The sequence below is a fragment of the Pteropus alecto genome, unplaced genomic scaffold (assembly GCF_000325575.1).
Source record: "Pteropus alecto unplaced genomic scaffold, ASM32557v1 scaffold161, whole genome shotgun sequence".
NCBI classification, from domain to species: Eukaryota; Metazoa; Chordata; class Mammalia; order Chiroptera; family Pteropodidae; genus Pteropus; species Pteropus alecto.
Genome location: NW_006432943.1, coordinates 9,025,892 through 9,052,633, shown reverse-complemented (window position 1 = coordinate 9,052,633; position 26,742 = coordinate 9,025,892). Strand labels below are relative to the sequence as shown.

The window sequence follows — 26,742 nt, the reverse complement described above, 5'->3', positions numbered from 1 at the left end:
AAAGAGGGAGAGAAGAAAGAAAGCTTGAGCCGCCTACCTGAACCTCTGCAGAGCCAGCTGCCTAAACCCCGAGAGCTTCCACCTAACCAGTTAATTTTTTTCTTCAGTTACTAAGACTCGGCTATTTGGATACATTATAGAATTTAAAAAAAAAAGAAAACAAAGGGAGGGAGGGAGGGAGGGAGGGAGGGAAGGAAGATGTGAAAATGCTGGGAATGTTGCCTGGGAAATGGAGAGAGATTGCTGTGCATGCTAACTGTATTAAAAGATAAAAAGAAAAAAAGAAAAAACTATTTCCTTTACTCACTTGATAGCAAATTTTTGTATAAGAACAGATATTTGCTTCAAACTGGCAAGTGTAAATAAAACCTATATTTGGAAGCCTCATTAAGAAACTATATTTTGTAATAAACTTGCCCTCTTTTTGACTCTCTTTTTGGTTAGTGGGGCAAAAGCAGAAAGGGCCAACTTTGGGCAAACTTGAAGACAGAAAAAGGTTTGTATGCGACTCTCTCCTCCCTTTCAGGGCCCGTCCTCTATCATGGTGCGCTCACCGTGGCTCACCACTCACTTGGGTACTCCGCTCACCGCTCACAAGGCCTCCAACTTCTCCAAACCAACCTGGCTTTGACTGGACTTTCTCTCTCCAAACATTAAAATTTTTGCAATCCAAAACTTAACTGACCTGAAATCTAGTCCCTAAAGGCCTTGCTCCATGATGTTAAACCTCAGAAAAACTAAGAGAAACTGAAGACAGATTAACAGTTTCAATGAGTTAGTCATTGCATCTATTATTGAAAGCGAGCTAGTCCTGTAGTGTTTCATAGTGAGGGCCTTTTTCAAAATAATTCTGGATAAAACTGCATCATTCCTTACCCTTGAACATGTATAGAATTACCTGTATAAAAAATGCAGCCCACACCTGCAAGTAAAAGCATATGCTTCTGTAACTTTTCTAAAAAAATTACATTCTTATGGTTAATAAAATTTTCTCTTAAAATAGTATAGTGATGCCTAGAAAGTTTATATACTTGGGTATAGTCTTCAGTCACTAATGCCTCAAAGTGAGTGAGTTTATCAACTGAGTTCCTCTTAGCATATAGGTGGAATTAGCTGTTTTTGAACCAATGGGAGTTTTTGGAAGAGTGTGATAACTTAAATTTATCTTTTGCTTTGCGGCAGAAATAGCCTATGCAAGTCTCAAATTCTAATTATCCTAATCAGATTCAGGCATAACCTAAATCTAATCATCAGACAAACCCAAACTGAGGAACATTTACAAGACAACTGAGTAATTTTGAGGGTTTCAGCCCTGTAATCCTCAAAAATGTAAATGTCGTGGTAGACAAAGTTTAAAGAAGATTAAAGAGACATGATAGCTAGACGTAACATATAATCCCTGAGGTGGGAAGGAAAAGAAGAGATTGCCACGAAGAATATTATTGGGATGACTGGTAAATTTTTAATGTGGACCATGTTTTAGGTGATAGTATTTTATCAGTGTAAAATTTTGTGAATTTCATAATTAGGTAAGAGACCATCCTTATAATAAAACTCTGAAGTATTTTAGGGTAAAGTAGTATGATTTCTGCAACCAAATCTCAAATTATGGAAAAAGTGTGTGTGAGAGAAAGAGAGAGAAGGAAGGATGGAAAGGAGGGAGAGTAATAAAGTAAACACAGCAACATGTTTTTACAACTGATGAATTTCAATGAAGGATACATGGGAGTACAATTCTTTGTACAATTCTTGCAACTCTTCTGTAGTTTGAAATTATTTCAAAATGAAAGTAAAAGACATTGCTGAAAGCGACACAGAGGAGTTAGTTAACACTATGGGGTAATCATTTTGCAATTTATAAATGTATCAAATCAATACATTGTAAACCTTTAACTTACACATGTTATATGCCACTTATATCTCAAAAATCTGGGGGGAAAGTTGTAGTTCATTGAAATATCACCTTACAACAGTAAGCAGACTGAATATTTTTTGGTATGTATCAGTAAGTATTTGTATTTTCCAACTAGTGCAAATTTAAACCAAAATTTTTAAACAGCCTTAAATATAACTGTATACTTCATACAGGTGGCTAGCCAAAAAAAAAAAAAAAACACACACACACACACACAAAACGAGATAAACATACATTCCAAACAGAAAATATCTCTCACAATTTCAACATTAGAAATTTATGATAAGCATGAATTGAACAGTAGCAGTTTAATGATTTGTTTATAAGGGACCGTAGCAAATAAACTATTACATCTGAAACATCTTGACACAGATGTACTGGTCCTTATAGGGGCTGCATGACCTGGCCTCCCTACTCCCCATTCCCAGCCTCTTCCTCTCTGACCCCGCCTCACACTCCTCTCTTCCTTTCTCTCTCTACTCCAAACACACTGCCCTCACTGTTCCTCAAACTAAGCACACTGGCTCCTCAGGGCTGGTGCCCCTGCTGTCCCTCTGTCTACAATGCCCTTGCACCAGATGTCCACAATATCCACATGGGTCCATCCCTTACTTCTTTCAGCACATTCATAAAATGCCACCTCTCAGGTCCCTGACCACCTTATCCAAATGTTCAGGCACAGACCCACTTCCTCTCTATTCCCACCTTTATTTTTGTCCCTAGCATGAATCACATTCAATCATTCCACATGTATTCTTAGTTACCTTTATTATTTGTATTTCATATAAGACACTAAGTTCCTTAAAGGCAGAGAATTGTGTTTACTGTGTTCACTCCTTTATCTCCAGGACTTAAAATCATGCCTGTATATAGTAGGGACCCAAAAAATATTGGTTAAATAAATGAACTTTTAAACCACCTGATATTTAACCCTATTTGCTTTAAAATCAGTTCCCACATATCAGGGGAAGTCTCAGGATTTTTAAATCTTCTCCAGAAAAAAAGAACTTTTATTGAGGTGAGAAAGGTAAGGTACACATATCCCTCTCAAGTAAAACAATTACTGGCCACTGGAGCATGTGTTCAACCTTCTTTCAGAAAGTCTAACATGATTTTTTCTCTGTTTTACTGCAGATAAAATTTCTCTTTTAGTACTTTGTTGGAAGATAGATCAGAATGATAACCAGAGATAGAGAATCCTTCAATTTAATTGGTTATTGAATTTTGTAATTTTTTCAGGCTTTATTATTAGAATCTATCATCCTTTTTTAAAAAACAAAACAAAACAAAAACTGAGTCTAATCCTTTTTGTAAAGTCCCTTCTCCAAGGCCAGGCCAAGACACATAGGTCTTTTGGGAAGGCTAACTATCTGAGATGCCTTTCTAAACTGTTATTCTTCAAATAGTGTTCAACAGGAAGAAGAAATGGAATTTCTGAGGACAAAATTTATATACATCTTGGCTTATATTCTAAACAAGGCATTTCTTACATGTTCTGCACACAATGGACATTTTAACATCTTTGGAAATACCTTTCACGATTTTCCTTCACCTGGAGAGTTAGATGCTCACCCTCATCCAAGATAACAGAAGATTTCATACAGAAATAAATTTGTATTCGAAATGTATTTTAAATTTCTTCTGTTTCCATATTGGCAAAGTATTTCTTCTTTTCTGTAATCTCTTTTTCAGTTCTCTTTGGTGATTTTTTTTCCTCAAATCAACGCGTTAAGAGTTATAGTAAACGCTTAATTTTAGGCACAAAAGTGATTATTTTCCCTAACTGACATGAACAACAGGCCCTGCACTTTTTCAAATTCAGAATTTCAGTGGACTGACTGCTAACTTGACACACGTACTAGCTGACTGACATCAAGGCCAGAAACGTGTGGGCTGCACCATGCAAACTCCCTACGCTGCATTTCTATATAATCAAGAAAGCCAGGGCCAGTGTGGACTAATTTTCAAATTTCCAGTCATCATGAGCATCAACTCACTTTTTAGGCTTATACAGAAATCACACTTGATAAACATATTTCCAGTTAATTCCAAAGATCCTCAGAGCCCTTTTAGGACTGGCACTTGGGAAGTGGCCTGATTGGCCTTTCTACTGCCCTGATTTTGCCCACATTTCATCGTTGTGAGGCAAATTTACTTTGATAATTCTCCGACTTCTTTATTATTCAGGACTCTCAGCAAAGTCCATAGCTCCTCCCCATTATCCTCATCCTCCCACCAGCCTAGTCCTCCTCCAACCTGGTTTGCTTTGCTGACCTGAGTCACCAGCTACCTGCTGACATTAGGGGAGCCCTGATACAAGACGGAGGCCATATGCATTTGGTCTCTTCTGTTCCCACTACGCTTCATACGCTACTTTGAGACTAGACTATCAGAGTATTTAACTAGCAATGTTCATTAGGGTGCACATCTCCACTGGTGGTACCATCTGATGGACCAGCTACAGTTTGAGGTACCAGCTCTTCTTTGCCACCTCTGTGATTCTAATAGATTAAGCACTCCTTTAACACTGGGCCCTTAAAAATGAAAAAGCAGGCCATGTATTGCATGGACAAAGGGAACAGGCGATACCTCTCAGGTAAAATTCATCACAGGATTTTAGCATTTTTCCCTTTGGGAAGGATATGGGTTACAGTGAATGTGACTTTACTGCCACCTACTGGATGACAGCTTGGTAGCACTGGGCTATCCTTGACAGAGCCAAAGGATATAAGGCCAACTGTAGCACCCCTAAATTCATATGCTTCATCCCTCTCTCCACGGAGGGGGAAGTGCTTATCTCTCATTCACTTATTTCCTTCCAAGACCAAACAGAAGAAAAGGGACCTGACCACCTTACTTAAGAAGAAAAGTGTAATTAAAACTATAGTCTTCTGGTTAGGCTGCATTTCCCGGTAAAAAAAAAATTATTTTTGATCTCAATATATCTTGAACTAAACTATATTATCAGAATCTGGTATTTGTCTTTGTTTCCATCCAGCATGTAGAAAACACATTTACAGAGGAAAATCTCCAATAGTCAAGCTAAAAACTGCTTTTCAAATGATATTTAATGTCTATTCACAGATCCAGCCTTATATAGTAGCACAACTAAGATAAAGAAGCCAATAAGGAGAGAATCACACAAGAAAACACATCTTCCATGCCACCATTTCAACAGAGAGTCAGCTATTCTAACCAAAAAAGAGATTCTCAATCAGGAGAACCAGGTTTTAGGCCTGAGTCTGTCACAGCGTTTACCAGGTAGTCTTTACAAGACATGTTACTTTATGACCAGGCTGCTTGTATCACTGACTGTACAAGAAAATTAACTTGCCATCTCTATAGCTAAAGTTTCCAAAAAAGAATTAACAGATTATTTCAAACATTTGTTAAATACCATACTGTGTTATATATATTGTTTATAGTCTCATAATCAAACAAATGCAAATAAAAACCATCTATGGAGCTCAATATCATATAATATTTATTAATTTTAAAACATACATACACACAGCAAGCCCACTTCCCCCTACCAGTATTACATACACATATTTATTGTTAGTATGTGGCTTAATCATAACCTTGTAAGGAGAGACTTAGCTACCTTAAATTGAAAAAAAAAAGATTATTTTAGTTCAGTACCTATAGCCTCAATTTGCAAAATCTTTTTTCAAGTAGTTCTGCTGAGGTTCTAACCAGATGTGACCCTCAAGTCTCAACTTGGACTTATAATGAACAATTTTTAGTATCTTAATCTAAAATTCACAAAATGTTTTAAAAGATACCAAAAGCAAATATAGAAATGAGAAGGTAACCCATCCTAGACCCTCAGACATTAAGGTGATATTTTCACACTGATCTTTAAATAAAAATAACATTGAAGTACCTGGGCAGCCATTTGATTTCTAAGTATTGTCTGTTTTCTATGTTGTAGTGTCCATTGGCAACATTTTTCAAAGTAAAAATAAAATAATATTTTAATGTGAAGCCTATTAATGTCTATACACTAATTTTGTTCAGCACATTAGCCATATCAATCTAGTCCAACATCTGCTCAGAGGTTAAAGACAGAGCTTCAAAATCAAGATCAAATTTGAATTGAACCACCTTCTACATTGCAGCCCCTTATTTTGCTTCCTCCTGAATGTCCTACTCTTTTGAGGCCCAAGTATCTATGGTCAGAATTCCAATATTAAGCTCCACAGAGTAAGTAATAGAGAAAAGTGCAAGTTAAAGGCTCGGTCTAAGTTCTAGTCAATGCCTTTTTGGAAAAAAAAAAATTATTAATTGGTTAATGCAAAAAAAAAAAAAAATTCTAATCTCCTTAACAACCATTCTCTAAAATGATAACTGCAGAGCATGACTGGAAACCCAGAAACCAAACCACTAGAGCCAAATTGGTTTAACTCTCCCACCTAAAAGTTGTGGACTAGTACATTATAAAAGATGCATGCAGTAAAGGTAAATAATTTTGCAACTTGGTTAAAAGCTGTTGGGAAGGCTTAAGTATTTGAGGAAACAAGAAGACAGGAACATCTCTGGGTTCTGTCTAATATCTCTGGAATATTAGATAGATAATCTGTCTAACATCACCTTCAAACTATCAGTGGATAGGAGTGAAGTCTGTAACAGTGGACATTCCCTCCCAAAGTCTCCTCACCAGAGGAGTTCGATAGCAATTGGCCCAGAGAAGAGTAATCAGTCTTAGTCAGTTGGTAACACTGCTTCCCATCTCTTAATTTTGTATGTATACCTCTCTTGTCATTGAGAAGTGCAGTATCCAACTCCGGGGTATACCTAAGAAATTATCTTTTACCACCCTTGTTCCAATTGCATTCCTGTACACAGGAACATTAGCACCAGAATCTTATGATGCAGAGGACTGGCTATCGAGTGCCAGCTGTACTAAGTCATTAGAAATAAAAAGTTTCTTTCTGAAATTTGCATTAGTGTGGTTCTCAGAAGATCGGCACAGAGGCAGATTTTCATACACTGATCAAACACCTACAATAATCACAGAAACCAAAGAAATACGTCTATCCAGAGATAGCAGTTACATATCTCCTTAAAGCCTATAAACAAGCAAGAATTTTAAATGTGTTTTTATAGTTAGGTTAGGGGAAAGGAAACATTTTTCTCTTACTGATCCTAGTTTTTTCATTTTCTTCAACTGATCCTAGTTTTTAGCATCCACCTCCACCAAACACACTCCTAAATAAATGTACACATTTATACAGACAACACACAATGTTCAATACATTACATGACCTTTTATAATGTTTCTCTCTTCCTCTTTTTACTCACTTTTAATCTTAGGTAACTTTAAATGCACAATCTATTAGTAGTAAATATACACACATGTAACAAGAACCAAATCATTATTCTTTCATTGAGTATATCTTGAAATAGCATCAGTGGACTTGAAAGGTGATGGGATAACAGTTGGGAGGGGCATTTGTTCAATCTTCCTTTGAAATACTTGAAAGTCTTTGTCTTTCCTTCTGCTAGACCTTTCTCAGAAAATGCAGGCAGTTCAGAAGTAAATGATCAAAACAACGAATATCTCTTCTTAGGACATCAGCAGTTTTGTTGCAAGACGATGTCATCTCAAGCTAGAACAGCATCTGAAAGTACAGGGGGATATGTGCCACCAACTATTTTGCATAAAATCTTTCTAGAACTTGATTGCTATCTCACTTACTTTCTCACATTGCATATACAGATACATAATATATTTCCCATGAAAGGTTACACAGCTTTAAGTATGAGACATCAGACCTACCCAATTCAGAACCAAAATGACATTCAGTGCTGGTGTTCCATTCGAGGTAAGTCAGCCTCCGAATCATCTGACAAGGGAGATCCTGGTATCTATAAATAAATAAATGAGCATTATAAGTTCTTGATAATTATAAAAGTCCCACTTTCCAAAAATCTCAATTCTTGTTCAAATATCAGAAGTTTAAAATTAACTATTCATAGCTCAAGTTGCTTATACAGAAGAAGATGAAATAAAGGAATATTATTCTTTGACCTCTTTGTTTATACATATGTGAAAAGACACTTATGGTGTTCCAGGAGAGTCGAAACCACTACAACCGCTCTCTCCTACTCATTACCGAACAAACAAACAAACAAACAAAAACCTTTAGGGAAAAATACAAAAAAAAGAACTGAGGATTAAGAAATGGAGTCAAAGCTTGGAGACACAACCCTTCATATGGAGGTTATTTTTTCAATCCTGTAGGTTTGCCCAAAAGTCTACCCTAGTCTCAAAGTGGTGAGGAAGTACAGGAGGCTAAGAGTCTGAAAGAAAACCCATCTTTATAGCCAGAGAAACCAGGAAAAGGGGTCCCTGTAGGCCAAAAAGTATGGAGGGAATTCTGGAAGGAAGAGAACTAGAGAAGGGGATCCTCTAATTCTCTGTATAAACCCATAGAAGTCTCCGTCCACCTCCTGAGGTATGCATTCATGGATAGCTCCAAACCAGTATAGCAAAGGCTTAGCCAACTGCACTGAGATTTGAATCACTTGCACAAATCTCCAAGTAACTCCTGAACTACATAAGTGCAGGACAGATGCAAACTAGGTAACAAAGACTTAGAGAACTGAGATTTACATCACCTCTCACAAAAGCTAAGGCAGAATTTACAGTGTGAACCAAACTTGGGTGACTTCCTGCTAAAACAAAAATTTCAACATTCTCCAGAGTACTACAACAAGACCCAGAAGCTATACAATATAACATCACAATGTCTTAGATATAATCCAAAATTACCAGACATAAAAACATCCAGGAAAGTGTGATCAATTTTCAAAGGAAAAGGCAATCAACAGATATCAGTCCTGAGATGGCCCAGATGTTGGGACTTTATATACATGGTTACACACTTACACACACACACACACACACAGTTTAAAGTAGCCATTATAACCATGTGACATGAGGTAAAGGAAAACATATTTGAAATGAAGGGACAGGAATTCTTAGTAGAGAAGTAGAAATTCTAAAAAAGAACCGAGTAGATATTTTTAAAAATACCATATCTGCAATTTTAAAACCTCACTGGATGGGCTTAATAGCAGAATGGAATTGACAAAGTAAAGAGTCAAAAAAGTTTAAGACAGATCAATAGAAAAGTCCCAGTCTTGGGGTGGTTCCATAGTGTAGTGGAAGTCCTGGGTTTGCCCCCCGGGTGGAGCCACAGACCATACCCCAGGTGTGCCAGATCCCCCAAGTGTGCCGGGAGCACCAGGTCCTGGGTGCACACTGTGAGCATGTAGGAGGAGATGCCCCACCTTCAGAGATCCAGTTCTTAAGGGGAGATGGCAATAACCGTAGGTCAGGGGTGGAAGTGGGGTGCAGGGGTAGAATTAAGAAGGGAGAATAAAAAAGAAAATACCCAATCTTAAGGATAGAGAGAAAAAAGATTGAAGAGCATGGACAAAGTCTCAAGAACTTGTGAGAAAATGCCAAAAGGTCTAACACATATGTCACTAGAATCTCAGAAGGAGAAAAGGTTGTGGCAGAAAAAAAGTTTGAAGGAATAATGACCAAAAAAACTTCCCCAATTTGGTAAAAGAGATAAATTTACAGATTCAAGAAGCTCAAGAAACACCCTCCCCTCAAAAGAAACTATGCCTAGAGACATATCATATTCAAACTACTGAACATAAAAGATAAAGATTAAATCTTGAAAACAGCTAGAGAAAAATGAAACATTACATTACATACAGGGGAATAATAATTCAAATACCTGAGAATTTCCCCCCAGAAATCATAGAGATCACAAGACAGAGAAATAACATCTTTATAGTCCTGGGAAGAAAACTTTTTAAGAACAACCTACCAACTCAAATTTTATACCCAGTGACAATATATTTCAGGAATGAAGGCAAAATCAAGTCATTCTCAAATGAAGGAAAATTGAAAGAGTTTGTCACCGTCAGACCTGCTCTACAAGAAATGCTAAAGGAAGTTTTTCAGGCTGAAGGAAAATAATGCCAGAAAATAAAACTGTAATCTTTAAGATAGAAGAATAGAAATTGCCATAATATAGTGGCGTTTTCAATGTATGTAAATAAAATACATATGATAACTCTACAAGTTCAGGTTAGGGGAAAGGGAAGTATGTTTGCAAGGTTTCTGTATTTTATAAGTGGCATAATATTTATCTAAGTAGACTGTGAAAGATTAGTTATATACACTGTAACCCTGAGAGTACTCACTTAAAGAATAATACAAAGAGATTTCTTTCAAAAGCCAACACTAAAAATATTTAAATACAAAAGAAGACTGGGAAGGGAAAACGGAGGAACAAATAATAAAAAGGCAGAGCTAGATCTAAACATATCAATAATCTTATTAAATATTCATGGCCTAAATATTTAGCAGAAGGCAGAATTCTAAAGATATTCCCCTAAGATTCTTAACCCTTGTTAGTCAACCAAACTAATTTAGCTACTGCTGTGAAGGAACTTTGCACATGGAATTAATGCTACTAATCAGCTAACCCTAAAATAGAGAGATTATCCTGGTGGGCCCAATGTCATCACATGCACCCTTAAAAGCAGAAGAATGAGTCAGAGAGACGAGGCAGAAGGGGAGGCAAGAGAAAGTCAAAGGGCAAAAAGGATGTAGCCGCCGTTGCTGGCTTTGAAGATGCTGGAGCTAAGCTATAAGCCAAGGAGCACAGGTGGCCTCTAGAAGCTGAAAACAGTCCCTGCATGTCAGCCAGAAAGTAATCTGTGTCTCACGACCATACAGAACTATATTCTACCAACAACCTGAATGAGCCCGGAAACAGATTTTCCCCTAGAGCCTCCAGAAAGAAATGCAGCCCTGCTGAAATCTTGATTTTGGCCTGTGAGACTCTTAAGGAAAGAATCAGCTGTGTCCAGGCTCCTGACCCATGGAAACTGAAATCATGAATGAGTATTGTTTTTAAGTTGGTAGTAATTTGTCAGCAGCAATAGAAAACGAATACACATTCCAATTTGAATAATTGGAATAGACAGAATGAATGCAAAGAAAAGACAGTACTCACATTCACTTGGCAAAAGGAACACTTTAAATATAAAAACCAGATAGGTTGAAAGTAATGAAAAATAAAAAGGTATACCATGAAAACAAATAAGTATAAGTAGGCTGGAGTGGATATTTTAATCTTAGATGAAACAGACTTCAAGGCACAGAGCATGACAAAAGATAAAGACAGATTTCATAATGATAAAAAGGACATGTATCAGAAGACAAAACAATTATAAAGATGTACGTACCTAATAATAGAGATTTAAAATAAATGAAGCAAAAATAAACAGATATAAGAGATAAACAGACAATTCCACAATCATAGTAAAAGATTTTGACAGCACTCTTTCAGTAACTTGATGGAACTAAATAAACAAAAAGTCATTAAGGACATAGATCTGAACAACACTGACAACCGCCTTAATCTAATTTCACATTTACAGAACACTACATCCAACAACTAAAGAATATACATTATTTTTAAGGGAACAAAGTTCATTCACCAATATAGATCATATATACTGGGCCATAAAAAACATCTCAATGAATCTAAAAAAAAAAAAAATCATACAGAGTATATTCTCTGACCACATGGAACTAAATTAGAAATCAATAATGATAAAGTATCTAGAGAAATCCCAACTATCTAACTATTAAACACATTTCCGAATAATACATGGGTTAAAGAAGAAATTAAAAGGGAAATAAAATGTTTGGACTGAATGATAATGAAACTACAACATATCAAAATTTGTAGACAAAAGCTAAAACAGTGTTTACAGGGAAAAATGTCTAGCTATGTGCATAAGGTCATAACGTGTGTAAGTGTGTAGAGGGCGGGGGAGTGAGACATATATTATGTAACACTTAACTTACAAAAATCTTTCTTACAGGTTGTTCCAGAAGGTACATAGTAGACTTTTATAAATGTGAAAAATTTTGTGTTATGTACAGAAACAAAATGTAGTTCAACGTATCGATGAACAGCATAAAGTGAGTGCAAGGCAAGTCTTAGCTCCTGCCAGATCAATCCAGTCTCCTGTTGCTTCTCTTTCCATTCAGATTGTCCACACACAAGCTCATGTTATATTGGTGTTAATTTATATTTTTGCTACACCTGCTTTCTCCTTTATTGTATTTTAATACAACTGAAAACTGAACAAGTAAATTGAAAGCAAATAACAAAACCAATTATATTATAAAAAGATTAATTCAGAACAACAAATAAAAATATTGAAGAAGTGTGAAGGCAGCCAAAGCCTTTCTTCCATTGCATGGAACTAGATTTAATTATGTCAACCCTGAAAAGTGGTTTTGAACAACAGTGCACTCTCAAAGAGCAAATGAAAAATTCTGCACCTTTAAAATCCACATTAAGCTAGAAGTATACAAGTAATTTATTGAGACCTGTAGTTCCTAAATGTAAAGTTTGTGACAATGATTAATCTTCACACAACAGGAATTTGTTTAGTTTTGATTATGTTGCTACAGAAATTATTGGCAAGAGATAAAGTAACAGCAGTCAACAAACCTTTTTCTCAGTGTCATTGGGGACTGCCTCTGTAATTTGTTATCCTCCACAATATTACTCTCCTTGTTTGTAGAGCTCTACAAAATTATTTAAGAAGTAACAGTAGAAAAAAGCATCCACATAGCTAAAAAGGCAACATGCAGTTGCTCTCTATGAAATGGAAATGAATGCTTAATGAGGATGGAGAATTCAATTCCAAAATAAAGTTTCTAAGCATCAAGCAAAGGTGTGATAACTGAAGTAAAGGGGAAGTACAATAATATGTAGCTAAAGTTTGCAGCAAGTTACAGTTCGCCCAGGAGATTAAAAAGTTTGCCAATTTTCTTGGTGTAAATATGAGTGATATAACTGTTGTTGATATAAAAATAGCAGAAATGTAAATATTCTTAACAGTTATGAGAAATTACAGAAAAAGATGACTAGGGAATAACAAATCTCTAACATGGATGGAGTGGATTGTCTTGGGAGAAAGTGTCAAATAGGCAACATATTTTAAAAGAATAAAAACAATTTCAGTGTCTCCCTCTTTGAAAAATGGGTTATAACTTTGGGGTTAATGCAGTGAAATACTACAAGCTACCCCAAACCTATAGTTATGTAAAAGCTACTAGACCACACACACACACACACACACACACACACACACACACACTTTTAATTATTAAAAAGCTGGGAAATGTTGATATAAGTATATATGTAATAAAAGTACTAAGTGCAAAAAACCATAAACAAAATTTAGCAAGCAAAATTTTACAGATCCTACATGTCCATCCTTAAGAACAAATTCTCCCTAAGATACATTACTAGGAAGTATGAAGGAGACCTGAGTTCCACCCAACCTACAAAGTATTTCTGTACCTGATGTAACGCAACACTGGAGGCATGCAAGTCAATAGTGGCCAGAGAAGGAATTCGAGATTCTGAAAGATTTTTGTTCTCTTTCCTTATTAGCCTAGAATTTCGAGCTGCATAAAAATAACCATAGACACAGTGAACAAATTAGACATTTTTGTTAGTTGTTCACATTCTATATCTGTCCCTCTATATGTACTTATTATACATAATTTTACATATATATTTACATACTTAAAGGCGTAAAGTTACTATAGATTTTTAATATTCTGTTCATTTAACATGCATTTTAAATAATGTAAACAAAAGGGCTGAAAAAGTAAAAGCATTATAAACATACCTATGCCTTCCAAGGCTCTTAGTTCAGGGAGATGATTATAGTTTAGTTCGGGCAAATGGACATCTATCTTTGAGTATTCTCTTCTTTTCTTATTTGCCTGATGTAGGCTCTTTTCACTAGTGACCTAATATCATCAAAATGGTTAACACAAATGAATTAGCTTTCAGGTAAGTTGGGCTTCCCCTTTTGTAACTACTATGTTCAGATCCTAAAATTCATGGAATTGAAGGGTAGACTACTACAAAATTTGAGAATATCAATAACATACAAAACAATTTCATCTATTTCAAATCTCTTCCTCAGTAAATTATTTTAAATTGCTAACAAGTGGATTATTTGGTTGCTATGAGTTTCTACGTCTCCCTCTCCCAACGGTGTAAGTCCTGGCAAGCAGCAGAAGGTTAAAAGATGGGCATCACTGTCCTGGTCCTTCTGGCCAGCAAGGTCAAGCTTTATGACACTTGCTGAGCTTTTCGGCATATAGCTATGCTGTATTATGAAGACCTATGAAGTGCTACTGTCCACCTTGATTTTGAATAGTTCATCTTGTCATGTATATCACATTTCCTTGCTTGTTTTTTTGCTTTCCTAATATAGTGATGTTACAAATTTTTAAAATATTTGTCCTGTCATGCTCCTCAGAGTTAATGCATGATACTATCTCTTAGGAACACAGTTTATCAAATAAAGAATTATAACTTTGACTATTTTCTAAATATTTCTTAGTATTATTACTTCATAGTTGATAAACTTGAAAAAAATAATAAAGTGAAGAATAGTATATCACTTGAATTCTGTACCTTTATTACTTTGACATTCTTCCAATCTGTTTCATTTGAGAATGACAGAAACTCTATATTCTGTCCACATTTTCAAAACACATGATGCATAGAAAGATTGTATGATTTGTTCAAAGAAAAGCTGCATATGTAAAATGAAATCATGTATATGTATGTGTATATACATTATATATATATATAAAATAAAATACACACAGAGACATATAATGACAGCATTAAGCCACTGAGGTTCCTTAATGCCTCAAGTTTAATATTCTGTGAATTATGCCACTCTGCCTTCCAGAAAGTCTTCAGAAGTCTTGAAGTGAGCTTTTGAATTTCTTTCTTTCTTTTTTTTTTTTTTTGTTTCTTTCTTTTGGATGTTTCCATTTATTCTTTTAATAGAATAAGTGCTAAGGCTCTAAGTTCAAATCAGCTACAAAATAAAATAATTAGTCCAAAAAAGCTATCTGCAAGTATAAAAAAAAATAAGATTATAAGTTCAAACGATTAGATTTATACATTCAAAGAATGATAAGTAAAATACATCAGAGATGTTAATAATATATTTATTCACATCTCAGAATTAGGGCATGAAGCATGGGAGAAAAGTATTCCTTTTCAACTTAAAAGTTGAAGAAAGTTTAGCTTTAGCTCTGCCTCCATTAATTTTCATTAAGAAAAGATTCCAGTGAGTTTTCTCCCCACTAATCTTTACCTCCTTTCTTGATTGCCTGTTCCAAAGAAGGATAAACAGAAATAAGATCTAAAATCACCAGCCAGCACTGTTTATGTAATGCCTGAAAGAAGGCTAATATCGATTCCAGCAAAACTGTATTGAGCCAGCTACTTTGAAAAGCCTTGCTGAGCAAAATAATCTTCCAAAGCAGACCAGGAATGTAAAACACAAAATATCCGCAAAGAAATCAAAAGGTAAGGTATATTGAAAAGGAGAGCACTATGGGTACAGAAATTGTAGACTAAGAAAAATTAAAAGAAAAAACAAATATGATGTCCAAATCATGAGAGACATGAAAAGAAGGCTATTTTTTCCAGCTTTGAGGGTAATGAAAAAGGTAGAGAAGGGAAATTTGTGAGAAAAATGCTCTTCTGGGAATATATTCATACCTCCCTTTCCCTGGTAGAAGAATTCATTCACATTTTTTAAGCAACTTCAATGTGCTAGACGCTGCTCTAAGATGTGGGGCAGAGCAGTGAGGAGAAGCACAAATCCTCACCTTGGAAGCTTACGTTGTAGTGGAGGAGACAGACAATATATAAATAAGAGGATACAGTGGATGTCAGTAATATGTAATGGAAAAAAATTAAGCAAGGAGAAGGGACAGAGAGTAATGGGAGACAAAATGAGTTATAACACTAGGGAAGACCTCGTAATAAGATTTCATGTAAGCTGAGGAGGAGAAAAAGCAAATTTCTTGGATTACCTGGGGAAAGAATTTCTAAAGCAGAGGAAATAACAAGTGCAAAAGCCCAATTATGGGAACATGTCTGGCCCTATTCCAGGAATAACAAGGAAATCAGTGTGGTTGGAATAGATTGATCAAGAATGAGAGTAGCTGGAGGTGGGATAGAGAGAAGGGGGAGTGAGTCATTTAGGGACTTAAAGACCCTGTGAGGACTTCACTCTTTACTCAGATATGAGAAGCCAATGGAGGGTTTTGATTAGAAGAGTGACAATGATTTAACTTAACTTTAAAAAGAAGCATTTTGACAGCTATGTTGAGCATAATAATGCTCCTCTGAACCTTCAGAAGACATGAACCTTGTACAGGCTTCAACCATTACAATCTGACACTATGTTTTAATGTGCTGATCTTCTATTAGACCATGAGCTAGAAGAGAAAGATTGATTTATTCATTTCCAGTATCTTATACCTAATAGATAATCAATAAATATTTCTTAAATGAAGAAACAGAGTACTTTCACCACAAATCTGGTGTTAGTGAGATAAGACAATCTTCTCCTCTAAAAGAACTGATCACCAAGCATAAGGTTAAAAAAATTTACTGTTACCTAAAGAAATAAAACAGATGTCATTTTAATAACATCTTATATTTAAACTTCTAGACTTATAATACTTTATAAAACTTATTTAAACTTTAAGACTTTCACTTTTATGGTTATGATAGGCTGGGAAGATATATGCGTAACTAAGGTTTCATTTATGATGTTGCCAAATAAAATTCTGTTCTTCACTATCATATGTAATGTGAATCAAAGTCTAGAAATGACTTATGCTTGGTCTTCTACCAGTGAGAACAGTTTACTTACTGATGTGGTTACATTAATATTATAAATGCCTGATGGAGAATGTTTATTTGGTTTAACAAATGGAATACAATACTTCTTGGTTTTCTCATCCACTCTGTAACAACAACAAGAAAAATTTAAGTTAGAACCAGCAGTAACTATTTCTCAAGCACAAAACTAAATGATAGCATCAAATGACATGCAGTTTAATCAGAATTTAATTCCTATCCTTAAATATACTACGCACATAGATCTGGTAAAACATTGTCCTTTACCACTATACTCATGCCTTCCACCCAGTCCCCAACTCCAACCAAATAAATTACCTTCCTTTCAGCAAAATTCCCAAAAGAAGCTTCTTTGTACCACTAAATGCCCACAGCCATACCATGCAACAACAGACCTTCAAAACCAATGATATCTTTTATTATGACAATCTCCTTTCATGTTATAGACTAAATAGCTGTAGATTCTCATCTTAAACAATACTACTCTGCTTTCTTAGAACTCAGGCTAAATTTTTTGACCAAATGCTAACAATTTCTAACACATAGGCCAAAAAGCCTTTTGAAACAGCAACCTGACAAGAATGAATAGCATCCAGAAGCCTGAGAGTAACACAATAGGGCTAAATTGACAATCACTTAAAATTTGCAAATATACCTTTAAACAATGTTTTGTTCTTATCTTCCAAATTCATACCTGTAGCTCTGAACTCCTGGGATAGTCCCCATTCCAGAACTAATATTGGAAGCTACTGCAGAAAGATTGTGTGTAAGTGGGGGAATTGCCATGCCTGGATTTCTTGTATGGTCCACGCTGCCATTGCTGCAATCTCTGAGGCTGGATGAAGGCACTGTTTTGATGTGGCTTGTCCCGTTGTCATGGAGACAACTGGCATTTGAAGTTCGACTGATTTTTTCAATTTTTTCTCCATCGATTTTTGATCCTTTTATTTTAAATACTTTAGAATCCTTAATTTGGGGATCAGCATTGGTATCCTGACCATTAATAAAAATGTTATTAACATTAATGATCTGAGGAGAATGAATCGCCTCTTCCTATAAAGTAATTGTCAACTACAACGGAATTCCAGAGATATCTTTTTGTACCCCTGTTCTTTTTCATTCTACTATGGAATTAAAATTAAACCTGAGATTCTTAGTCAGATATTTCCTTTGAATGGAAATGCAATTCACATTAGCTCTGATATATATCAAATTTGTATGATTTATACATATATCAAATTTATACATATTGCAGTGGGAGGAAACATGGAAAAGGAATCAAGCATGCCCACTTTTGTTCTTATATATTTAGAGCCAGGAAACGCAAAATTGAGAAGTGGCCTCTTTTGGTTCACTTAAGAAAATGGGAACAGATTCTGAATAAATTAAATACACAAATCTCAATTTTAAAATGCTTTACTTTATATAAAATTCTAAAACTTATAGTTTTCTCTAGTATCATTTAAGGGAAAAAATGGTGTACACATGTGTCTGTGTCCATATATTGGTATGTGGGTATGCATATGCATGTCTAAATGTTCTTGAATGTATGTGATTTCCTGACAAGCTCTACTGTATAGGAGGCACTCAATACATGATATGTTAAGATTTTTAAAATAAGTAATATCTATAAAGAAGATACATTTTTACAACGAAGCTAAAAGTGAACTTGTTCACCACTCAGAAATTTTTTTAATCTTCGTTTTTTTCCTCCAAAAACTTATGGATATATTAAATTTAAATTTTAATACACTTATTAGAATATGGACATTTACCTGTACCACAAGTGTTTTTCTCTCCTCACTTAAGGAGTCATCTTTTTCTTTTTCCTTCTTTCTGTTTTGAGATTTTTTAGATAAAGAAATATTTCTGGCATCTTTCTGTACTTTTAACTGTAGTTCCTGAGAAAACCTATATAAAAATACATTTGTCAATAAAATAAAACTGTATGAGAAAGATAAATGTAGAAAAAAAATTGGTTTTCAAGATTTTTAAAAATTGAGTGTTAAACTAGACTGTTATTTAAAATCAGAAAAATTATGACCTAGATTAGCAGTTCTCAAAAGGCATTCTGCAGACCCCCAGGAATCCCTGAGAACCTTTCAGGAGGTTCACAGGGTCAAAGCTATTCTTATCCTAATAAGATGACTTCTTTTTCATCGTGTTAGCATTTGCACTGATGATCTAAAAGCAATGATGGGTAAAACTGTAGGCATCTTACCAAGAACTGAAGCAGTGGCACCAAACTGTACTAGCAGCTATTTTATTCTTCATAGCCACACATTCTCAGGTAAAAAAAAAAAAATAGGGGGAGGAGTGGGGAATGGCAGTTTTGTTTAAGTATGTTCTCAATTAAAGCAGTAAAAAGTATTAATTTTATTAAATGTAAACCCTTGAACATGTCTTTTTTTTATATTCGATGTGACAAAATTGAAATATGCAAAAAGCACCTCTGCTGCAAACCGAAGGGAAATGCTTGTCTTAAGAAAAGCACCTGATTGATTGAGATACAATCTTAAACTAGCTACTTTTTTCATGGAACATTTTTACTTGAAAGAAAGACTGACAGAAAAACTACGGTTATTCAGACTTAGGGTATTGGGCAGACATTTTCTTTTTAAATAATGAACAAAGGTGCTTGTTACTTCAAGGAAAACGACTGATAATATTTGTGTGAATGCTTAAATTCAAATTTTTATGCCAAATCAGAATTCTGTTAAACTTGTATCCACTACTGAGAGCTTAGCAGATTCCCAAAACTTAAAGACTTTTTCAATGAGAGAGAATGTGACTTTTTGATATTATATAATGAAATATGTCAATATTTTAAAGATCTGCATAACTTAGCAAAACAATTTTTGCCAAATGACTAATGTATGATGTCACAAAAGTATAAACTGGTAAAAGATCTATTCAAAGTGTGAGACAGAGAAATGGATTTTAATGTAAAAGGGTAAAAAAAGTTCATTGATATGGTCTCAGATTCTACAATGCAAATAACCTTTAAGAAACTACCAATGCTGAGTTTTAGTATAGTTTCAAAGTTTTGGGGATAGAATCAAAGAATAATGCCCACAATTCCCTAAAAGGGCTATTAAAATACTCTTCCATTTTCCAACAACATATTTTTGTTAGGCCAGGGTTTCTTCATATATTTCAACCAAAACAACATAAAACCACTAATTGAATGCAGAGACAAATATGAGAATCCAGGTATCTTTTACTAAGCTAGATATTAAACAGATTTGCAAAAATATAAAGCAATGTCATTGCCTCTCATCTCTCTATCTTTTGTTTCATCAGCTGCCCTGATGCCAGCAGCTCAAACAGCACAAGAGAATATGCCAGCAGCTCTGGCACCCACTGGTTTGGCACATCAAAGTCTCCAACACATCAGCAGTGTCAGCAATGTCATAGGACTGCGTGTGTTGTGAGTTTGGCAACAACAGAAGATGGCACCTTTGCAAATTCATCAGTATCCAAGATGACGGTATCACACAGCTAGTAGAAACATAGAGATCAATGACCTGAGTGGTAGATGTCACCACAGGAAGACAGAAAGAAAGGCATGAAATGCCTGCTTCATGAAAACCAAGAGCCCTGATTTAGTGAATGCAGGGGACCACTCCTGTGAATTCTGTTATTGGTAAATATTTGAGATCATGTAAAAGTAGCTAGGTAGAGAAATAAGAGAAATACTGTTTGTTACTGTTATAGAGGCCTTATTTTAACTCTAGCTTGGTGTGAAATGGAAAACATGAGTCAGTACTATACCTCTCAGCAAATCCATCCATATGAAAGAAATCATGGTGCAAGAGCTCAGCACAGAAGGGTCTTTTGTCTGGATCAATATGTAAGCATTTCTGAAAAACCAAAGAATACATACAACTTATATATTTTTTTAATTGTCTATATTTAAATTTCTAAATATAGAAAATACCTCTTCATAGTCTATGAATTTAAAACATCTATAATAAATGATAAAAAAAATAAAGCATAAATCTAGACAATGACCACCAATGATTGCCAATATCACAAAAAGAAAGACCACCAGATATTCAGTATCTCTAGACGGAAATATACAAACTCTTATGAAGTAGTATGCCAAAAAAATCAACCTGATTCTGATCAAGCTCTAGCTCCACTATGAACTGTAAGAAATACAGGACACAGAAGAACATATTAAACTATACTATATGGGAAATTCTAAGGGATGAACAACCTACTTTCTTCAACAAACAAATGGCATGGTTTAAACAAAAAACAAAGAGATGAATAAGAGCTTATAAATTAATAATCTTAAAAGACATATCAACCAATTGCTTGACATGCAGACTTCATGTGAATCCTAATTCAAACTATGAAAAAGAAATTATGAGAAAATCAACGAAACTTTGAGCATTGGTGAGATGTTGTATGATATTAAGGAATTATTGTAAATTTTTAAAATTTAAAGCCCTTGCAGAATGGAAGAGAAAGAACCTGTGCTTATTATTGTGCTAGAATCTTTACACAGATGATGTTATTATAATGCAGGTCTTGTTCTGATTAATTGGAACCATTCAATGCCAGTAAAAAAAAGAGAGAGAGACTCAATAAGTAGCTTTAAATGAACAGAAAAAGTTCTACAGATAATTAAGGTCTTTATAAATGAAAAAATATAATATCTGTGATTCACTTCAAAATATTCCCCCCAAAAAGTTGAATAAGATGTAGATAGTTGAACGAAGATTGTCAAAAGGTTGTTCATTGTTGAAGCTAGATGACAAGTATGTGAGGGTTCGTTATACTGCTACTCTTTCTACCTTTTTTTCTATGTTAGAAATTTCTATAAGAAAATATTTTGAAAGTTATATGAGTCTACTATAAGGGACATAAGTTTGGCAATATTTTTATTATTATTCCCTTTAAATCTTTTATAGACAGATAATAAAGCTGGCCTCAATGAAAAATATTTGCATTTGTTAGATTATGTAGAAAAGTAGAAATGTACTATTCTAAGAACTTATTATAATTAGTTATAAGATTACTAAACTTTTTTATTGATTTAAATAACTAAAAAAGCAAAAAAATACCTTGGATAAATGTTATGTGCTCCTGGTATCTTAGAAATACCACTAATAAGAATTTTTTGAGCTAATATATAATTCCAATGTCTAATTTTAGAGATAATTTGATCCATTGAGAACCTCCCTAATATCTTCCTCAATCAAATACAAGGCAAAGGTGATGACTATTTGTAAATTATCTTCAGCAAATCCAGTGGCTAAGCAAAAGCCCCTCACACCATAGGTCATGATCCTATGCTCTATGCTTTATTTCCCTACTTGTCTAACCTTTTTATTTTCTTATCCTACTTCTCTTTTCCACTTAAACAAGTCTTGCATTTTAAACATTAAAAACATATGATGAGAATGTTTTCACACTTAAAACATGCTCAGTAACGCTAAATGGTTTCTTAAGTGAAAATTTCAGGGCTTTATCTCTGAAGTTCTCCCTCCCACACATACACGAAATCATTTAAACTCTTTCTTAATGTAGAAAAATTAAAATCATTAAAATGAAAATTAAAATTATTGACCTGAAAGATCAACTAAGAAAAAAAGAAGAGAAAGCCAAGTTTCTGTAATACAAATTCCCTGTCAGAAAGTGAAAGAAGTATGAATGATTACTTTTGTTAAATCTATCACAACTTCAGAGAGTTTGGGATAGCGTCTTTCAAGAGGTTCCATTTCCTTGATTTCGGGCAACCTTACTCCAGCAAATGCAGGATTTTTATAAAACAGTTCCTGATGCCTTGGAATTAGATTACCTGGACATAAGAAAAACACACATCTCTGTCATTATACATCATATTGATAGGTAATGTGGAGTAGAGCAAAGAGTGGGATACAGCTTACAGAGCTGGGGCTCTCTCAGCAGGCAAAATCCACCAAATATAGTACTCTTACTGTGGTGGCACCTGGCAGTCTTTATAGTGGTTTTGACAAAGGCAGCTCAAGAAATTAACGCTCTTATCTCAACATACTCATTTAGAAAAGTTCACACGCCAGTATACACAGAACTGAAGACACAAAGGAGTACAGGAAAAGGAGAGGTAAAGAACATTTTATGATTTTTTAAATATACGTACCGGCACTTCATTTCTAACAACAAAACATAAAAGTGCTGACCAAAACAATGAAAATACTAATAGCCATGTGGTCAGAATCTAAGCAGATAAATCAGTTCTACCATTTAAGAATTTAATTTTTGGTCAACCTATGTCTAAGGTCTGATTTGAGCACTTTTAACTTTATTCTCAACCTTAATATTTAATGGAGTATAAAACTTGTAAGAAAATTCTGCTGTAAGAAACTTATATTTTTTATTGAATTTCTAACCTGGAAACTTAAAATCCAATAGTTAAATAACCCCCTAGTATCTTACCATTGTTTCCATTTTCCAAGCTCCAGCTCCCAACATGAAGTTGGTATTTCAATAAATGTAAGAAGACTTTGATAGTCTAGCTTCGAAATTCTTCCATCCAAAGTACTAACAACAAAAGTCATGTCTGCAGCAAAGTTAAAACTACCTTGGAAGTCTCTGTCCCCCAGACTGAAGGTGAGCATGAGGGTATAGTCATATTACACCAAATGCTTGTTGACCTAAGGGTAATAAGTGATCATTTGCGTCCTCTCTACATGTTATTTATTAAATGCAAAAGTGCAGAGAAAAATGTGTAACCTTTGATCTTTTTTTTAGGGGGAAGTGTAGTGGTAGTGGGGTAAGGGCATAATTAAGACCACATGTCACATAGACCAAAGCCAGACTGAGAATGAATAAATATATATCTGAAGTTTTCCTATTTACTCCCTACTTTGTGAAATCAATACACATAAAAAACAAATGGGGAAAAAACTCTAAAATTTAAAATGCGGGTATATAATCTTACCTAAACACATCATTATATGATATAGCTGATCAATATCAGAATCTCCAGGAAAAAGGGGTTCCCCCATGAGCATTTCAGTTACCAGACAGCCGATGGCCCACACATCAACAGCCCTAAAAGAAATGTGGTGTAAAATCTGGCATGTAATCCGTTTAACATGACTAAATCTGTTCTGTATATTACTATTTAGTATTCTAGGTATTGAGAATAGTAGTAATGAGCCTTAAATTATCCATAAAAATATATTCCTTTATAAACTTAAAGTACTAAATCCCAATTTCATGTAAGTCAGATTTCCAGAAATTCAATCATGTGACATAGAGGGAAAAGGCTTCTAAAAAGTCAAAACATTTATTATATGTACTTTATTCTGAAAATAAACCTTTTGGGTTTCCATTCGGAGCCTATTCATCCTTTGTTTTATACATAATTCTAACCAGGTTGATCAGTCTATTTAACTAGACACTGAAAACTGCAGAAGGAAGGTGTCACTGGGACAACACATACATAACAACAGGGAGAACTGAAAATTAACAGGGAAAAAATAGAAAACTATCTTAATAATAAGTCACAGATCTTAAGGGATATGCTGGCATCATTAGCATAGGGACGACTACCTTGAAATTGCTAAAGATCATAGCTGAATTACAAAATGTTACAAAAGTTACAGTACAGCAGTAAAATGAGAACTCCGAGTAATCAAGAAAATATTAAATGACGTGTACTCTGAAAACAGAGAATGTGTAGAAAATATTTTAGAAAGATTTCTATAAAAGCAGTAAAAGTTACAATCTCTTCTTATTTTAAGAATTCATTTAGGAAGACCATTTGTGTTTTAAAAATATTTTATTCAATTATTTCTACTCCCCTTGCCCACTCCACTTCTCCTCATTCCAACAGTATCAGACTTATCAAATAAATGTTATCTCTCTTTATAAGTTAAAAATAGCATATCTACTTCCAACCCACTATAAAAAAACAGACAACTTGCTCAGCTTGATTTCTCTACCTTTAAAATAAGTATACTCACCTCAACTTATTTCACAAGAATGATCAAAGGAGAAGCACCAAAAATTATGAATCATTTTGCAAAGTTCCCTAAACTCAAAATTCCCTTCCAGTGTTAGGAGAATCTTTTATTATATCAGAAACATATTAAATCCACCCTCCCCCCCACCCCCACACACACTTTGTAATGACTTACTTGCCATACTTGACATCACCAACCAATAGTTCTGGAGCTCTGTACCACCGGGTTGCCACATAATCAGTATAAGCCTCCCCAGGAGCTGCCAGTGTCCGTGCAAATCCAAAATCACATAACTTCACAACGCCAGACTGGGATACTAATATATTTTCTGGCTTGATATCTCTGTGTATAATCTAAGACAAAAATAAAAATAAAAGACAAAACAAAGTATGACATACACTGGCACTTCAAGTCAAGCAAATTAATTACTTTTTGAGCACCTGCCATATGCAAGGCTCTGTTTTTGTACTTTTAATGAATACAGATAAAAGCATATAAAATTATCCCTGGTTTTAAAGAACCTAAAATCTAGCCAGGAAAGAAATAACATTTATGCTTGAAATTTTACTTAAATAATCAAAGATACTGGATGAAATATATATTAACTACCAAATCAATTATTCTGTTCGTAACTGCTCTCAGGACTAAGAGAGTAAAGCTATCATTGAAGATTGGGTAGTCAAGGAAAATTTTTATGAAAGAGGTAAGATTGCCTTCAATACTAAGTATGACCTGGATAAATATAGAGATGAAAGGGAAATCCAAGTGAAGGTAACAAGGAGAGCAAGAGTGAAGATGGGAATGGATCAGGAGACTCTGGGGAAATGTTATTTCTAGAGTAGAGGTTATGTACTAAGGAGGAAGGATGCCTCAACTGCCAGCCTGAGAAGTCTGAGCTTGTGTCAAGGCCATGGGAAACCATGGAAGTGGCATGACTAATAAGATATTTAAAGAAGATGCTGGCCATAAATAAGCTAAATCAGAGAGAGGGACTAGAGGCAGGGAGAAGAGCAGTGGGACAACTATGAGATAATAACGGCCTAAATTAGGCTGATGCTCAAAGACATGGAAAGGAAGAGATATATATAGTTCAGAAATATTTTAAATCAAGAAATCAACAGAATTTAGGAAGTAATCTCGGATATTTTATTTAAAGCTGGGAATCTATAAGAATGATAGTTTCATGACCAAAAATGGAAAAGTCTAGAAAAGTTAGTTCGATTGATTAGTAGTTTAGTTTTAGGCAAAGGGGCTTTTAGGTAGCTTGCTGAGTACTGAAGCAGAGGCATTATTCAAGCAATCAGGATTGTAAAGAGGGTAAAAATTCTAGAGCTAGGCAAAAAAATCATTATACCTAATTCTCTAACACAAGTAAACTGTATTTTGAAAAATTTTTAAGTATATATATTTTTAAACTGTTTCAGAGGACAGCATCCTAAATGGCAATCTGCTATTGCTGAAGGCTACCAATTTCTCCTACATCCTAGACATCCATGGCAAGGTCACAGGGCCAGCCCCACACCTACCATTAGCATATATTACTTTTATAATCACACACAAAAAAATATTTTATAAAAGTGGCAGAATCAATGTGTTGAGTTACTCATTTTATACATTGTGTCATTTTACCTAGTGGTGCTTTTATATGATACTCGAAGAATATAAAATTATTGTGATAGACAACAGGGTAAGAGTAGGGATTTTCATACTTCACAACAGGCAAGAGAATCTGAACTAACATATACATGGATTTTTGAGTGTATGCATTTCATCAAAACTCATCACTTAAAATTTCTGCATTTCATTCAGTAAATGTTACCTCCAAAAAATAGCAAACATATACTAAACTCTACTTGATACGCATAGCTGACGTGTTTAGAGTTGAAGTGTACTGATGTCTGCAATTTACCTTCAAATGTATAAATAAATAAGACATTAATAGATAGGTAAGTAGATGAATAGATGAATAAATATGTCATAAAACAAATATAGCAAAACGTTAAAAAAGTATAGAATCCAGTGGTAGATATATGTATTCACTACACTCTTT

The 26,742-nt window shown here is 34.6% G+C and overlaps 1 protein-coding gene across 2 annotated transcripts in view; it reads right to left on the bottom strand.

Annotated features, from left to right (window-relative positions):
- Positions 1 to 5,376: 5,376 nt before the first annotated feature.
- CDKL2 (cyclin dependent kinase like 2) overlaps positions 5,377 to 26,742 on the bottom strand; it is a 30,448-nt gene continuing 9,082 nt past the window's right edge. Inside the window, exons 4-14 of one of the 2 annotated variants that reach the window (XM_015586023.2) lie at positions 24,867 to 25,045; positions 23,663 to 23,775; positions 22,401 to 22,540; positions 20,503 to 20,591; positions 18,504 to 18,639; positions 17,423 to 17,721; positions 16,742 to 16,835; positions 13,670 to 13,793; positions 13,336 to 13,442; positions 7,698 to 7,786; positions 5,377 to 7,539 (exon numbers count right to left, since the gene is read on the bottom strand). In XM_015586023.2, the coding sequence (XP_015441509.1) occupies positions 7,721 to 7,786; positions 13,336 to 13,442; positions 13,670 to 13,793; positions 16,742 to 16,835; positions 17,423 to 17,721; positions 18,504 to 18,639; positions 20,503 to 20,591; positions 22,401 to 22,540; positions 23,663 to 23,775; positions 24,867 to 25,045 (1,347 nt within the window). In that variant the 3' untranslated portion in view covers positions 5,377 to 7,539; positions 7,698 to 7,720. The remainder of the gene's footprint in view (positions 7,540 to 7,697; positions 7,787 to 13,335; positions 13,443 to 13,669; positions 13,794 to 16,741; positions 16,836 to 17,422; positions 17,722 to 18,503; positions 18,640 to 20,502; positions 20,592 to 22,400; positions 22,541 to 23,662; positions 23,776 to 24,866; positions 25,046 to 26,742) is intronic. The other variant, XM_025043844.1, reaches the window with a different exon arrangement.